The sequence below is a fragment of the Alligator mississippiensis genome, chromosome 4 (assembly GCF_030867095.1).
Source record: "Alligator mississippiensis isolate rAllMis1 chromosome 4, rAllMis1, whole genome shotgun sequence".
NCBI lineage: Eukaryota > Metazoa > Chordata > Crocodylia > Alligatoridae > Alligator > Alligator mississippiensis.
In genome coordinates this window covers 76,173,865-76,192,185 of record NC_081827.1, presented here as the reverse complement: position 1 = coordinate 76,192,185, position 18,321 = coordinate 76,173,865, and the positions used below count along the sequence as shown (strand labels likewise).

General features: G+C 42.2%; 1 protein-coding gene across 5 annotated transcripts in view; it reads right to left on the bottom strand.

Annotated features, from left to right (window-relative positions):
- Positions 1 to 18,321, bottom strand: part of NAV3 (neuron navigator 3) — an 878,534-nt gene that overhangs the window by 169,520 nt on the left and 690,693 nt on the right. For all 5 annotated transcript variants that reach the window (XM_059726114.1, XM_059726111.1, XM_059726112.1 and 2 more), the window contains 2 exons: positions 17,120 to 18,155; positions 3,984 to 4,099 (listed from right to left, as the gene is read on the bottom strand). In XM_059726114.1, the coding sequence (XP_059582097.1) occupies positions 3,984 to 4,099; positions 17,120 to 18,155 (1,152 nt within the window). The remainder of the gene's footprint in view (positions 1 to 3,983; positions 4,100 to 17,119; positions 18,156 to 18,321) is intronic.

Below are 18,321 nucleotides of genomic sequence, written 5' to 3'. Positions count from 1 at the left end.
ATTTTCACATTACTAAGAATTAACTGCATCTTTTACAAAGGAAATTCACACACACAGTAAACACAGCAGTATGAAATGGAAAGTTAAAACATTAAGCCCAATGTTAGAAAACAGTCTACCTGGCTGGGAGACTTGAGGTCAGCTGAAAGGCATAATGAGGGTAAGGCCAAAAACAGAGTTAAGAGCTCCAGGAAGGCAGCTCTGGAGAAAAGGGAAGGCAAGCTTCTGAGTGGAGAAGCCCAGATCTAAAAGCACCCTCTTCTAATACCCTCTCCTAACACCTGGAAAGGACAGAGGGTTTTGTTGTGGTTTTTTATGGACTCAGCATTGGTTTTTGTGAGGAATAAAACTGGTCTGAAAAGCTAAGCATTAGGCCTGTGTGAAGCGGCCAGTATTTATTTCAGATTCGGCTGATTTGGGGGACAGTGATTCGATTTGGTGATTCGAATTACTGTCCAGAATCGAATCGGCCAAATCTCCGAATTGGACAAGCCCCAAAACCTGCCCGCTCTCCCAGCCACATTAATGGCTGCCCCACCTGGCCCCAGCTCCTGGTTCTTTTGAACCCCCCCCCCACAGGCCAGGTGTGGGGGCAATCCCCATTGCCCAGTGCTGTGTGGAGGGCTCTGCCACGAGCTCACCAACCCCTGCCCTGCCCTCCCCACCCCCCCCCCATGGCTGCCCTGTCCATCCCAGCTCCTTGCTCTTTAAAAAAGAAAAAGCCCTGAACTCACCGGCTCCTGCCAGGCAGCGGGGGCAATCCCTGCTGCCCCCACTGCCCTGCACTGCATGGGGGGGGCTCTGTCATGAGCTCCCAGAAGCCCTGAAGCCACTACAGCAGCCAGTAAGTGGGGTCTTTTTTTGTTTGTTTGTTTTTTTAAAAAGCAGGGAGCTGGGGCAAGCAAGGCAGCCACGGGTGAGGGCTGGGAGACTGGGCAGGGGTCGAAGGGGCTGGGGGAGCAGGCAGGGGATGGGGCCTGGCAGGGATCCCCCCATGGTCTCCTCCACCCTCCTCCAGCCCTCCTCCCCTGCCACTTACCAGCATGGAGTCTGGGTCCAGTTCCCTGTGGCGGTGAGCAGGGACTGCCTGAACCTCCCAAGCTCTCCAAATCTTTTCTGAATTGATTTGGAGAGCTTTGAATCAATTCAGACCTTTTTATTGGGCTCCTGATTTGATTTAGATTCAGAGATTTAGCTGCTGAATCAGGTCAAATCTCCTCCAAACTGAATCAGCACCCGAAGCTTCGCACAACCCTACTAAGCATGGAGCTGGCTTGTCTGTCTGAGCATGGACCAGAGTAACCAATTCGCTTATAGGAACAACAAAAGTAAGGGTGAGGCAAAACATGGATGTGCTTGGTCTCTTACACCAACTCCTTTAGCATAGCTAACATCCTCATGTGTGTCCTTGTTACAAACTGCTACCGCTGGTGAATGAAGAGCCCATTGAGAGGCAGAATTATTCTTGATGGCAAGGAAATCTACCTCTTACTCCTGGCCTAAACCATCCTGGAACACTTTTCTGAATAGCCAACATGTAACTTTTTTTCCCAATGGATATGCAGTCCATAAATATAGACAATACTCATGCTGTTTAACAAATGCATTATTTTGTCCAGCCATTCTTTATACTGCTAACTGCCAGTCATGAGCGACATGCATTTTTTTCCCTTTATATAAACCAGTGACTGAATTCTCCCCGTGGTGCTGCTGTATTGTCCAGTACAGCACACTGCTGCTAACGACAGTCTGAATAACCAGTTCAGAAACATATCTGATGTCTGCTGCCCTTTTGTTCAGCACAGTAACAGGATGGGATGCCTGTTATACTTCATGAATGTTTCAGCGGGGACTAAAGTGATGTTTTTTAACCATACCTTTGCATAACCTCTTGCAACATCCATTGACCTATCTGTAACATCTATGTTTTGATTTTTAATTATGATCATAAAATCATAGAGTAGAGCTGAAGGGGACCTCCAGACTTCATTTAGTCCAACCTCCTGCCTAAGGCAGGATCATCATCACTATCCATACCATCCTATACATTCCATCTCCTAGACTCTTTGTAAATCTACTGTCAATCCTGATGCAACACAAGACATAACACTAATCTGCCAAAGGTAAAGCAGGGGAACCGCAAAAGCTAATGTCCTGCTTCTGTAAAAGTTTTTTAATATACACTGAAGAGATCCCAGGTAGAGGGCCATGCTCCACCCCTGCCACAGCAGAAGGCAAAAACCTCCACAGTCCATACTAATCTGACCATGGGGTAAAATTCTTTCCTAACCGCAAATATGGTGATCAGTCTGATCCTGAGTGGAGGGGCAATACCCTCCCAGCCAGGAACCTCCAGCTTTAATCCCAGCAGAAACACTAAATCCCTAGTTTTGGTGGCAGCCAACACACAACACCTCGGGGAGAAGCTTAAAAATACCATGACATGTAGCAGAAAGGGAGGGAAGAGGCAACCAGCAACGTCCAAAAACATGGTAAATACCCATAGCAGAACACAGGCATTGTTACACCTATATCATCCCCAACCAGTGGCTGTCCAGCCTCTTCTTGAACACCTCCAGTAATGGAGAATCCACAACTTCCCTAGGCAGTCTATTTCACTGCCTCAATATTCTAACAGTGAAGAAATAATTCCTGCTATCCAACCTAAACCTACTTTGTTGCAACTTCAAGCCACTGGCCCACATGCCTACAATAAGACCAATAAGCAATCTTTCAGAAAAGACAATCCTGAATCAAACCTAAATTTTCCCTCTTCAAGAAGTTACATGATAAAATATATCTATCTGAAACCCAGAGGGAACCCTTAAACAGGTCTCAGCATGAGGCACTTGTCTCAAAGTTGGGTATGTGAAATTTGGAGGAATGTTAGGAGGAATGATATAAAACCAGCTTATTATCCTGTAACAAGGACAACTTCCACATGAATCTGTTCAGACATTAAAGCAGTTCCACAAACATGGGCAACTCAAGCAATTATAGTTTCAGACTTGTATGCCAGATAGATTCCTTTAAGCAATTTATATTCTAATTGTGTGAGAAGAACCACTTTTTTTTTTATTTGTTTGATTTTTTTTAATTTAATTTGGAGCGAAACAGCCTAAATCCAATGGACTTCAATGGCCTGGTATTACACCCTTTAGTCTCATAAAAGTGATCTTCAAATAATGATACCGAGTAAAAAAAAAAAAAAAAAAAGCATAGCTCAGGCAAAAAGGCCCTTTGAAACTACACCTGCACAACTCAGCAGTACAGTTCAATCCCAGCAAGAAATTCAACTGTGACTCTTTTATATTCATCAAAAGCAAAATTTATGGCCAGATCCTTAGCTGATGTAAAATGACATAGATTGATTGACTTCAAAGGCATAATGACAACTTTCAACAGTTGAGAATCTTGACCTATGTGTTAAAAAATGTCCAGTGATTTCTGTTTTAGTAACGTAGTCAGGGTTTGAACCAATGTAAAAAATGAATGAACCTAAACGAGCCACATGCTAAAAGCCTGGTTCAATGTTAAGAAATTATTCATTTATTCCCCTTTTCTGAATCCCACATCATTTAAAGAAACAAAAAAGTCTGATGTTATTTATGCTTCAGCTCTTACATTCAGATTGAATTTGATTCTCCCAAATGCAGTGCAATGTCAGATGTTGTGAAGCAGACCTCTAAAAGATACTCCTAAAGCATTCGTTATAACACTTGACAATAATAATAGCTTGAAAGCTTACCCTGTGAAAGCTCCAGTTTCAGCAGAATGACCCTAAGGATGTCCTAAGTGAGCTAGTCACCTTAGATTTAAAAAAATGCCACTGAAGTGCTAACTATGTGTGATACTTTTTTCCTGCATATTTAATATAATGAATAGAGGTCAAATTGTAACCATTATTAACCTACTAGTAGGAAAGAAACAAACAAAGAAATATAAAATTTCCCACATAGAGGCTTTTCCTACATGTTACTCACCAGATATCTCCTCTAGGCACTGTTTGGCAGTCTTACTGTATGATAAATCCATTTTAGTAGGACTCGTGCAGGACTCCGCAGGTGGTAAAGAGGTACTGTCATTTTCTGAGAGTGTTCTGAAATCAACCAAGAAGACTGATTATTAGATCTGTCATACACAAGTTAACTGCAAATGTTAATTAAATCTGTACCTGGAATCTCTTTGTATTACACATCTCTCAGCAAAATCCTTGTGGTAAAAATGTCAGGAATGTCACATTTTGCCTGATCTCACAGTCCCAGATTCTGACTCAAATGGTACACTATTTCTAATGAGTAAGGACCTTACAACCCTTCATGAAAAACCTGCCTTTGGGTCAGGGAATCTAGGAGCAAGACAGGCCAGTTCTTTGTTAATCCCTTTCCTGCTACAGAGGTGGGCAAGCCATGGGCAGGAAATAGCCAGAGAAACTGAGCCAGCATCTTAATATACTTGAGGGGAATAACAACTAGTAATTGACTGCTGGTCAAGGCTGTAATTAGTGGTCTCTGTGAGCAAAGTGAAGGTAATCGAGGGTTTCTGATTCATGTCTAAGGCACGATATCCCTGCTCTTTTCCCCATGCTATGCAGCCTACATGGAATGTCATTTTTGGGACAGTCCCTAAGAGAAAAACATGGTCCAAAATATGCCAGTTGTGTGCAGCATATGTGATTCCTGCTGACCATCTTACTATGAGCTCTTGGGAAGTGGACTACATAAATGACTGAAAATGCTTAAAATATTTCTATCTGATAGACTAACATATTCATAATGCTGAGAACAATGTCCACGTATGTGTTACATGGCTGTATATTTATATCAATGGGACTGGAAATAATAATAAACTAGTTGAACCCACACTTCATTGTGAAAGAGTAATTTGATTTTTTAAAATTTTCTATAACCTTTTGTCATCATCATCATCTTCACTTTATTGCTTATAACTGTAACTGTTATAACAGTTTATAACTGTAACTGCTCTAACTTCAAAAGCTTTCAGATCATCATTTCCATCTGGTTTCTTCTCTTGTAGACTATAATTGAAATTTTTGAAATGGGTGAGCTACCAACCCCTAGCGCTACCCTCAACCTGGAGGACCAGGCCAGAGCCCCCTTAGCCGACATTTTCACAGTTGCCTGGAGACCTTTGTGGCACTTTAACAACGTAGTGAATATTACTAGATGCTCTGTAACCGGTATCTAGACAACGGTGACTCCAGAGCAAAGCATTTACTGAACGGCCCTTCATCGTTATATCACTATGAATTGTGTGTAGGCCTGGGGCAGGCAAAATAAGGCCATTGGGCCAGATCTGGCCCACCAAGCACTTTCATCCAGTCTGCGGGGCCCCCCAAGAAATTGTGCCCCACCCAGCCCTTTCACCCACAAGATTGGGAGCAAGGCACCCATGTGTAGATGCAGCCTCAAAAATGTACCCTACTTCTGGCTCCCACCATCATGAGCAAAAGGCCCCGGCTGGGCAGCATGCAGCTTCTGTATGGGGCTGCTGCTGCCACAGCTCCTGGGACCTGCTCACTTTCCGGTCTCCTGCTGGCTCCAGGCAGCAGGTAGGGAAGCAGTGAGGATGAGGCTGCAGCTGGGAAGGAGCCAGAGCGTGGGGCTGGGGCTGGTGGCAGCGCAGAGCCCACACCTAGGGAGACAGGGGGAGGTGGCATTATGGAGCTGGGGTGGGCAACGCGTGGGTGTGAGTACTGACCATATACTCCCCATTGTGTGTTGCCCAGGCAGTCAGTGGCAGCAGCAGCAGCAGATGGGGCACTCAGGATGCAGGTGCCCAATGGGGTGCAACTCTGGTCAGCACTGCACATTGCAGCGAGGGGTGCAGCCTCCACACGGCTGCCTGCATTGCCAGTGCTCCCTGCCACTTACACACAGCCCCTGCACTCGCACAGTAGAGAGGGAAGCCCCACATACTAAAGCCAGGTGTCTTCCCTGCTAGGGCTACGCAACACCGGAGAGAAACTTCAGGATCTGGAGGTAGCTGCCTTCCCTGCCTGGGGTTTCCCTTCCCTGAAGCCCAGCCCCTGCAGGGAAGGCAGCTAGCTCCAGCACCTGAGGCTTCTCTCTGGTGCTGTGCAGCCCCAGCACGGAAGGCACTTCGCTCCAGCATGTGGGGCTTCCCTCTCTGCTGTGCTAGGGTAGGGGTTGCACATAAATGGCAGGGAGTGCCGATGATACAGGCAGCCACATGGAGTCTGTGCCCCTCGCTGTGATGTGCAGTGCTGTCCGGAGCTGCACCTCCTGGGCACCTGTGCCCTAAGCATCCCACCTGCTGCTGCAACATGAGGTCCCCACACACACCCCCTGCCCCCACAACCCCCAACATATACACAACTCTCTAACATACCCTATGCCCCCCCACACAGCCACACCCCTGACAACCTCCCACACACCCCCACATCCTACCACACACCCCTACACCCCACCATACACACACACACACACCCCCAACATACAACACCCATACCAGATGCACACATATACTACCCTATGCACACACCACATATACCCCCCATACACCATACATACCATGCACACCACATACTACACACTCCCCACACACACCACGCACACACCATATGCACCCACCTTCCCAACACAATATACAAAACTAAGAATTTATTTTTTAGTTATTATACAATCACCTCTACATACAGTACGCAAACACAAATCATGACAATAATAGTTTTTGTAATAAAATTAAAATATGTTATAGTAGGTGTTTGACTTTTAGTGTATGAATTTGTTTTTTTCTTGTTTTCCCCCTCCCAAATGGAGTATTTCCAGGAGGCAAGGGGAAGGACTTCCAGTGGCAAAGGTCAGGGGCTAGGGGGTGGGACTCCCAGTCCCAAGATGGTGACAAAGGGGCGGGGCAACTGTATAGGGGAGGGATTACCCGTGTGGTCCTCGACAGTTCACCAAAACTCATTAAGTGACCCTCCATCCAAAATAATTTGCCCACCTCTGGTGTAGGCCGACAGATCTGGCCTCCAGAATAAGAGACTTAATTTATATAAATATAAATAAGCTGTTATACTTTGGAGCATGGTATCAGATACATTTGTCTTTATACAGTGGCTGTAATACTATGAAGTCAACAGTTGCCAAGAATTACCATGCCTCTTTTTAGGGGAAAAACCCCTAGGTATATTCTCAGAAAGTATAATTGGGGAAACTGTTGACATGTATTGATATTTTTTAATGGCCATAACTGCACTGATACATTAATAGCAAAATAATATAAGAGAGAGTTATGTGAAACTTCACAGCAGAATAAAATAAAATAAAATAAAATGTTAACTTAACGTTCAGTTCTGCCACCTCACTAAGCAGAATGGCAAACAAATTAAACATCAAAACACCGATTGCCTCTGCTGTCTCTAAGGGTATGTATAAGCGTTACATACAGACCTCTCTAACTTAGTATAGGGTGATCTAAACAGCTAAATATATAGCATTCATAGGGCTTAAATTGCCCAGTGAACTAACTTTAGATTGGCCTGGGTTAATTTGATCTAAAATGGATTAACCCAGTCTAACAAATACCTGCATGTGTTCACAGCACAGCTCCAGGACTGGGAAAGCCCAGCTGATTGCAGCGGTCCTAGGGGCTGGGCTGTTTCAACCTCCTGACTATCCCCCTCCAGAGCAGGCAACACATCCCCCACAGACCCACTGGCCACACCCCTGCACTTGCATGTGGCAGAAGCAGACTCAGGTTTAGGCAGCCTGAGTTAAGCCACCTAACCTCATTCAGGTCATTTGAACACTAGTTGGCACCTGTAGGCTAGGGACAGAAGTTACACATAAACCAGTTTAAGTGATCAGAAACTGCTTTAAACCTGCAACAGAACATAAGCTCAGTGCACATAAACCAGTTTCAAAATGGCTGAAACTGACTTAAGATAAACTTGACTGAATGTAGTATTAGACTTAACTGATTTGGATCAAACCAGTATATGAAATTTCTGCCCCAGACCCCTTCCTGGTTCAGGTTAACACAGTCCCTCAGCATCCCAGCATGCTTTCCAGCCCTGGGCTGTGCTGTCTGCTCCAGAGAGTAGGGCTGGCCCCACCCCTCTGGTCTCTACCTGGAGCAGTGAGGGCTGGCTGACAAGAAGGGGAGGAGCAAGCTCATCTGGGGATGCAGCCCATTCTACAGGGGGAGGATAGGGGGACTGACCCCTCCAGCAAACCCCTGCTGGGGTTTGGGGCTAGGGAGGGAGGATAAACACCCCTTCCCCTGCTCAAATTTACTGGTGGCTGTGACTGTGGACTACAAATCTGAGAGGCACCTAGAAGCAGGGAGAGGAAGTGATGAACAACCTACAGAGTCCTGCTGTTGTGATTTTGGACTGCAAATCCCAGAGATCTCAGGAGCAGCAGGAAGAGGAAGTGAACACACAGCCAGAGAGCTGTGCCCTACCGCCCCCTGGTTTCTGGCCCTAGCCACTGCAGGCATGTGGCTGCATTTCCTGAATCAAAGGTAAATGTCTGTTCAATTCTGTTTCAATTTAATCTGTGCAGTTTAGACTAACCTACAAAGACTGAATTGACTCAGCCTTGGGATTTTTGACTGTCTGTACTTAGCTGTAAGTATAGTAAAGCATATATTTGATATCTTATTTCTGAAACCTTAAACAAACAGCCAGGCTCTTATAATTCCTAACAACATTGGTAATGATCAAATGAACAGCAAACAGCACATGGTTCTCTGAGGCAAAGATGCTTTTCATCTGAGTAACTGATAAAAGCACCAAATTGGTTTTGCATTTTTTAAAGTAGTTTGTTTTATAAAATAAAACAATTCTTTTTTGTTATGTTTATTCAAACTTGTTTATCTAATAGTTTTATTCAAAAATATTGAAAGCAAATGAGGGAGCATGGAGATATATGAAGGAGTAGACTCTGCTCTGGTGGAATCTTCTTGATCAGAATTCTTAATTTTAATGGTACTTAAAAGAGAAATGCAATACAAATGGTACCTTATGACATATCTAGTTTTTATAATCAATTTTCTCAACTTCTAGGAAATTATGCAAAAGCTGACTGTCTGACTGCTCTCATTTGAGCTCTGATTCTGGGGCATTGCTGCTTCCTGTAACACTAAAGGGCCAACGTGCTAATGCCACCTTAGGAAAGGACTCTGGGATTGTATTTTTGCTACTGACACTCCATTAGGTTTCTTCTAAATTGCCAACTATGGAGATGCCTATGCTGAGTCTGGGTCTATTTCATTTTTTTGGCATTCCTGGTCGCACCAAGGATGGCAGGCATAGCATTCCTACTGACAACAACAGTTTCACGTTTGCTATATTTCAGGATTCAGCCCTAACTAAGGAACTAAAGGGAACTTTACTACATGAGACATTTACTGCACAATTGACTTATTAACTATGCAGTAAATGTTATATCACATCTACACTTGTACCCCTAGTAGGCTGGAGTTAACTAATTTACTCTGTAACAGGATAGTACTTGCAAATACAAGTACTATGCTGCTGTGGAGTAAAAAACTAGATACTGTCCCAGCTGGCTGTGGTATGAGAGTGCTTCAGTGTGGGGGCTGACTGCCAGTTAGCCCTGCATTGAAGCACTTTTGTACCCTGGCCACCACCTCCACAGAATGTGGAGAGAGCCGTGGGGAGCAGCCTGAGGCTGGCAGACTGAACCCTCTGGCTCCCCTGCCAGCCAGAGCCGCTACAACCTAGCTCAATGTGCTGCGATCCTGGGTACACCTGTAAATGTATGCCTGAGCATAATAAACTCTGGTGAGATAAACACCAGAGTTTATTACAGCGCATTAATATGCATGTGTAGACATACCCACCGAGTAGAAAAAGCTGTAGTAAATTTCAGGGGCATGAAGAATGAAAAATGGTCTTCAGAGAGCTAAACAACCTTACAGCGAAGGGCAAAGATGTTTAGGTAAATTAAGAACCAGCACAAGACTTTCCCCACCCAAGTTCAAACCAAATTTTCTAGAGATATCATAAATATCACCTAAAGTATTTGCTTCCATCCCCCATTACCCTCAATTTTCTTTTAATATCCAAAATATGATTCCAGCTGGAACCAGAAGTGGAAGAAGTCAAATACTGTGAGAGAGAATACTCACAAGATTTCCATGCAAAACTGACAGGCAACAGAGACCTGGAGTAGGCAGAGGTTCATTACACACTTACCTAGGCCAAGTTCCTGAGGTCATATGATTACACCACAATCTAAGCTTTAATTTAAACATTAAATTACATTTTTAGCTTCTCTGTAGCAAAGAAAGGCTTGAAAACACAAAGCAAATATTATCAATGTGCTTCTGCCTTCCAGAGTGTGCCGGCAGTCTAAAACAATAGGTTTAAGAAGAAATACATGCTTAAGAAATAAGTGTGAGAACAATATAAAATACATTGAGTTTTCTATTGTCATAAATACAAGGAGAAACTGCTGTACTAACTATATTAAGTATTGTCCAATTTAGTTCAGTGAAAAAAAATCTCAATTATTTAAATCAGATGTGGCAGGTATAGAAATTCAAGGACCTTGTAGTACAATTTAAGTTTATCTTGTGGTGGAGTAACTCTGAAGCTTTTTGCATGGACAGGAAACAGGAAGCTGAGAGACCATCAGCTCCAGAAGAGAACAATGATAATGCTTGAGTTTCACATCCACTACCAGAGCAGACAACCAACCCTTCCAGCTCTTGGGACCATTGCTGATGCTACCCCAAGAAAGGACTCTGAGATTACATTTTTGCTTCTGACATTCCAGTACGTCTCTGTTAAGTAGCAACAATGAATATACCCACATGGGCCAGGTACAGACATTACATTTTTACCGGTACAAGTGATTGGAAACTGGTCTATACCCATAACAGAACAGAAGTTCAGCACATAAAACCCAGTCTATATCCATAACAAAACTAAAGTTCAGAACACACAGACTCACATAAAAATGGCAAAACTGGATCTAAAATTTGCCCCTCCCCGCACCCTAACCAAGGGCAAATGTGTGTTCTGTTTGCTACTGATCTAAATAACATCACTTAAAGAAAACAGTGTAACTTAAATCAATTTCTCCTCACACTTTTTAAATGTCTGTACCTAGTCAAAGGGTCTACATCTATCTCACATAATTGGCACTCTTGATTATAGCAACAATAAATGTGACCCAGTTTGACTGCCACCATCTTGCTCAAGCATGCTGGAGACAAGAGATATTGAGAGTGACAGTAGGGGACCTATAAGCTAGTTTTGCTATTTCTCAGTGTGGAGTGCATGGAATGGGAGTAGGTGGTTGGCACATGCTTCTTGGGAGTGCTCTCACACAGGGTAATCTTGCGGGCCAGGATGTCCCAGACTGTCCAGACTGGAAAGGCAGTGGGCACCTCAGCTGTTGTGGTGAGGGGTAGAGGCCTGGCTTGGGTGCGAGTCCCTCAAGCAGGAGTGTAGAACTGAGATCGCTTCAATTTGATTCTGCCTGTAGGGCATGATACTTTGGATAAGCTTGAGAGCAAACATCCAGGCTTGCTCAGCTGACCCACTTTCGCTTAACTTGTTGCTAATATTTTCAGCAGCAAAGGAAGGTACAGTCTGCCTTATGAATCATTACCTTTTTGCTCTCTTCTGTGGGACATACTAATCCTTGCTGTTACTTAAGTGATTTCTCTTGTGTTCTACCAAGAATTAATCTGGCCGAACAGCCATAGGCTCACACACAGAAAATTAGATGATTTCCTCATTAACCTTCAATACTAGTGTTCATTCACCTTCTCCCTACTCCTACTCCTTGCCCTTTTTAAATTTTTGCATAGTTCTCTTGACAGCAAAGAAATCAAATAGAATCATCAGGGAAGTTGAAGCCTCACCATTGACTTATCACCAAATGCTATATATTTGCAATGAAGGTTAATTAAAGCAACTGTCATAAAAACAAGGCAATCTTTTCTATTTTAATCACAATAATTAGAGAAGATATTTACCTCCAGCTCACTGACTATACATTACTGTTATATAAAAGCATAAAATATATTTAAGAAATGGGGCGAATCCTGCCGTCAATTACTCTTACGCCATTTATTCAGTTTTGATTTAATGAGGCTGCATGAGAGTAATTAAAAGCAGGATTTTGGACCAATGTATGTAATGATCTCTATTTATAACACAGCTGGCAAGTTCCTGTGTCTAAGGAAATGTTCAAGCTTTGATAAACACAGATAGTATCAAAGATCTGCTTCAGTTGTTATTCAGCATTCCAAAAGATACTATATGATCATGTACTTTTATTTTTTGGAAGCTCTAAGAGGTGCAGCTGTCTTGGATGCATTTTAAAGCCATTATACAAGGCGCTGGTGGGACCTAATCTGGAGCATTGTGTACAGTCCTAGTCACCCATGTTCAGGGAAGATGAATTCAAACAGAAACAGGTGCAGGGAAGGGATACTTGAATGAGGAGAGAACTGGATAAATTATCATTTGAGAGGAGAATAAATGAGCTTAGCTTGTTTGGCCTAGTAAAAGCCTGAGAGGGTACACTATTGTTTTCTATACATGCATTAGGGAGGGAGAAGAGCTATTTCTGCTAAAGAGCACAGGAACAAATGGCTGATAACTGGCCATGAATTAATTTAGACTTGGAAATGAGAAGGCTTCTAGCCATCAGAGTATTAGGTTTTACAACAGCATGCCGATCAGAATAGTGGGAGCAAAAAAATGAATTTATTTTAAGACGGAGCAGGATCAGTCCATGAAAGGGATTATATAGCAGTGGTAGCAGGAAACTTGACTTGATAATCAGGCAGTATCTTCTAGTCCTTTGTAGTTACATAGTTTATAGATTATTTGATTTAAGGGACAGGTCAGCATTGCAACTATACACAAGATATAATACAAAATAAATGTTAGATAATAAGCAGCAGACAATTAAAGTAATGGGCTACAGTTTTAACTTACGATAAAACATAAAATATTTACAATAATCTTTCCCTGCTTCCCTCCTCATTTTTTGCATATGAAGGAGAGAGTTAAAATAGAAGCCAAGCTACTTTAACAAATTATGCTTCCATTTAGACTCTTTTAGGTTCCTCATCCTGCTACCTCCGTCTTATCATGCCCTCTGCCAAATAAACTATACCAACTTAGACTCCCTTGAATAATTTGGAATCACTGTACTAAATTCAGAGATGATATGTAAGAGATGCAAGTTGCAAATGAATAATTGTGTCCAAATATAAAGTTATTTTGTAAAAGTATCATCTATACCAATTCAGATTCCCTCAGATTCACTTTAAACTATAGCCTCAAATTTGTGAAAAGAAACTGTGATGTCAAATAAGACTCCATGATGCAACAATTAAAAGAAACACAAATCATGTGGTATTAGATTAGTTTGTGCATGGAGCATACAGGACTGCAACTTGCCACAAATCCTTCCAGTGTACCCTGGTGGAATATTTGTTTTTCATGTACTACTACAAACACTAAGACTCATTACAAACAACATATGGATGACTATTATGTCTTAACATCCCCCTTTGTTTAAATTAAAACATGTTGATGCCACAAAGAAACTCTTTTGCAATAGGGCTTACTAGTCCTAAACCCACTTCAGCATTACCTTGACCCAAAACACACCCTCACTCTAATTGCTTAGCATTTGGGCTAAGTACAGACACTTGGGGGAATTAGGGGGAGGTTAAATCAGTTCAAAATGGCTGCACAATATCCAGTAAGTTGGGATGGGGGCAAGCAGGAGGTTGGAGGGGTGGAAGGAGGCTGGGGAGAGTTGGGGGGCAGGTGGGAGGGTAGGCATGACTTGTGGGAGCAATTGGGGGAGGGGGATGATCTATGAGGTATTGATGGGATCGGGGGGGGGGGTTACAGGGTCCATGGGGGTGCTTTGGGAGACCAAGGGCTATTTTCAGCCCCCTAACCCTCCCCTGGTGAAGCAAGACCTCCATTCCTCCCCGTGCTGGGATTTCCTTGCATGGCTCTGGCAGTAGTAACACCTAGAGCAGCTTGATGGATGGAGGTTTTAGGTGTTGGCTGGGCCAGGGGGGAGGGGGCAGGGTTCCAGGGGCAAAATATAGCCTGGTGCAGGCAGAGAGGGTGAAAAGTTCAGCCTTGGAGCTGGGGCTGGGTTTTGCCAGCCCTGGGGCTGTGCAGGGAAAGCATACAGAAGTTTCAAGCACCGGTTTGACCAAATTGATTAATTCTGAAATTACAACAATTCAGGTTTATCTTAAACTAGGTTCTGCAATTTTTAGACTGGTTTGTGTACATGGAACTTCTGTACAGTTGCACATTCAGGTTGATTTGCTGTCACTGAGACTGGGTTGGTAAGTGCAAGGGTGGCACCGGGACAAGCTAAGTTTAAATTGGGCAGCCATTTTGAACTTGATTTAACCTTCCAAATATCTGTATTTAGCCTCAATATTCACAGAGTTATCATTGAGGAAAGCCAATAAAGTGACAGCTTCCTGTACATTTGAATATAACAGTGATAATTTAAATAGGCTGGAACTTTGACTTGTAGCTAGCACAGTTCTAAAGGGGGTTGCTGGATTATATACAGAATTTTGCTGCAATTCTACTGAATTATGCTTGGAGCTTTGCCTAGCACTTTACAAGGATCACAATGCAAATTTGTCAAAGCTGAGTCTTCCTCCCAGCTGACAGCACTATATAAAAAGGTCAGTTTGGATGGTGATTTTTATTTATGAATCCATTATTCTATAAAGCTATTTACCTGCTAACATGTATACTTGAGAATTACATGCATAAACTGCAGTTGCGAAGTGAGAAAACAGATATGTTTAAAAGTGAGGAAATGGGAATGCAAACAGGGCTTCGCATAAATTACTACTAACCATGTGCCCACAAGAATGAATCTGATGACTTTGTAAATATGGATATTCTGACTCTGATTATATTTATATTCAGCTACAAAATCACTGTCTACTATTTCAAAGTCCTTGAGATCTGCAGGGAATGCAGTTACTGTGCATCTGCAGGTTCAATCCCGCTCTCGTTTCTACAGATACATATTGGAAGTAAGTGCATCAAAGTCAGTGGATTATTCTGGGTTTAGACTGGTGTGAGATCAGACTTTGGCTCTGTGAGTTTTGTTTTCATGCAAGATTTCACTTCAAATACAGTTGCCTTTGCTGTTTGTCTGAAGCAAATTGTGGATTATCCATAAAGCCAAATTCTTCTAGTAGATGCTTGCTTGCATTGCCCTTCAAAATTCCAAATATAGCTTTGCTTCCTCATGAAGTGTAACAAAAATGATAACATGTAAGGAAATGGCATTAATATGTGGTAAAATGTTAAATGACAGGGGCAATTCTTCCTGCCTCTGACAGCAGTATGTACTGTGTGTGTGTGTGTGTGTGTGTGTGTGTGTGTGTGCACGCGCACGCATACACACGTGTTTGTGTATATATACACACATACATATATTATACATACATACATACATACATATGTGTATATATACATACATACATTGTGTATATATACATACATACATACATACATACATTATTTATATATTATATATATATATACACACACATACATATGCATGCATACATACACACACACACACATATCCCCTACTGTCATTTCTCATGGAACAATTTCAGTTATATATGCAGCCTACAGTTCTGTATATAGGAAGGTGTACAAACGTGTGCATGTGCGTGTGTGTGTGTGCGTGCGTGTGTGTGTATATAAATAAAATTATGAATGTTTCTCAATAATTGACTGAAGACCACCTATTGTCATTTCTCATGGAACACTTTCAGTTATATATGTAGCCTACAGTTCTGTATACAGGAAGGTGCACAGATGTGTGTATGTACACACACACGCGTTTGTGCACCTTCCTGTATACAGAACTGTAGGCTACATATATAACTGAAATGACAATAGGTGATCTTCAATCAATTATTGAGAAACATTGGTCAGTTAAGCATCTCTCTTAAACATGCATTTAATTGAAATGTAAGGGGTTAGCTATTACATATTAAAGTATTACAAACATTTTTATCCTCATAATGTTTAGAGTTATGTTTTTATTTACAATTACTTTAGACAGTAAGGCAATTATTCAACCTCATTGCTCTTGAAGCTGCCTTTAGTTTACATATATGCTCACTCAGGACCTTTTCTAAACACCTCTCTAGCCAACTTGTACCCATAATACTGGTTGCAAAGAAAAAACGACAAAGTGATATTCTCTTCTACTTAATAATATAGTTCTTATTTTATCATATTTCCCTTTTAAAATATTTCATCTACCTACAGCTGGAGCTAAAAATCCACCAACAGCTGACATCTGAAATCTTATTAAAATGCAATTGCTGTTTACTCAAACCAGCCTTCACAGTCCCTTCACTTAGCATAGTTTTCTTATTGTACAATGCTAAAATCATTATTCTCTCTTTAGTTGTTTTACAATGCATGGATATAAAACCTGACCCCATAAAAAAGTTACAGTACTCTTCCTTATTTGTTCCAATGTACCAGAGCCTCATTCAGCCTAACAGCATATATCAGCTATATAACTTATAGCAGAAACTCTTCAGGTTTAAGTTATGCTGTGGCAAAGTACAGACAAAAAATCTGAGATTTACAATCAACCTTCGCAAGCCTCTATACTCAAGACTGAAATTGTTGTGAATACTTACAATTTTTAAACTCTTTTCCTGCCATACCTTGTTTGTGTTACCTTCTAGGTTGATTTCAGAAAGGCTTATTTGAGGGATTTTAAGAATGGTAACCTTCCAACCACAAAACATAAATTTATATGGGGCCTGTGTAACTAATCAAAATACCCGGCACTTCAAATGGTAAACAGTCGCCAAACTGATCATGTATAATACGTAAGAGACTAAGAATTACTCATAGAAAGTGGTCATAAATACATTTTAGATAGTACACAAATTCTGGAAAACTTTTTGTTTGTGTATAATCCAGAAAGAGATAGAGCAACCATTTAAATATTTGATTCACAGTGGATTGGATTATTTTATCAGCTTTGGTTACACAGCTTGCAAGTTATAACACGAGTCAATTTATTTTTAGTGACCTTACCTATAAATGAAAGGAGCTACTGTGGCAGTGTTTGGATGACTGTATTGCTGTTGTTGAGGAAGCTGGACAATGCCATTTCCTGTGACCTGTCCACTGCTTGCAGCCACTGAAACAGAAAAAGCTGCAGAGGAACCAGGGGTAAGAGCTGGGCTAGCTTCCTTGCCTTCAGAACAGACAAGACTGCAGGAAGGGGAGGCTTTCTCGTTAGGTTGAGATTTTGTTGTCGATTGGGACTGGTTGCCCTTTGTAGTCCTCAATTTTTCAGCCTCCTTACTTCCTGCACATGTAGGTGAAGCACTCTGCTTTGCAGTTGGTACCTTTGATCCAGGTTTTGGTATCCCACTAGAGGAAGGTATTAAACTTTCCTTCTTGGCTGCTGCAGTCTTGCTCCCCTTTGGGATCAAGCTTGCAATTTTTGAGCTCTTCTTTGTAGATGTTTCAGTGGTCTGGTCCTTCTCTTCCTTTACTGTTTTCTCAGTGCAAACTTTATTTTTGTCCCTGTTCTTTTCCTCTTTGTCCTTTGGCTGTAGCAAAGACTTTTTATTGCTGAGATTTTTGCTTCCAGCTTTTGGAGGAGCTAGTTTAGGTGACACTTTAGGACTGCTACTGGTGGAACCACCACTATTTAGCCCGCTGCTTAAGCCATCGATTTCACCACACTCTGAAAAGGCATCATCCTCTCTTCCACTGTCACTGGGTCCTGAACTGGATGACAAGGGGGGTCTTAAAGCAGTCCTAGCATTAACCAGCTTGAATTTTTCCAGCATAGATTTCTGTCCAGAAGAAGGGGGTTTTGTTCCTTCAGAAAGGGGTGGCTTGAGCCTGTCTGAAGATGGAGTAGGGGAGGTTGCGGGACTAGGCTGTTTCACAGACAGCATGGTAGAGGTGGCACTGTGTTTGACATTCATGGATTTGCTGCGCCAAGGCTTGCTGGCACTTGGAGAGGGTATGGCAGAGACCTGCTGCTGCCCAGTGCTGGTGGGATGCTGCACATTTCCATTCATGCCTGTAGATGGGTGAGGGCCTTTTGGTGAATCTATTTTAATAAAAGAACAAAAGAAGAAATTACACATTATTCATAATGCAGAACTGATATTGCAACCAAGGTAGAACTATTTCCCTTTCTCTTGCTGTAAGATCATACCCTACTAGTCGTGCATTTAAAAGCACAGCTGGGTTGGAGATTTAAAAACCTGATGGAA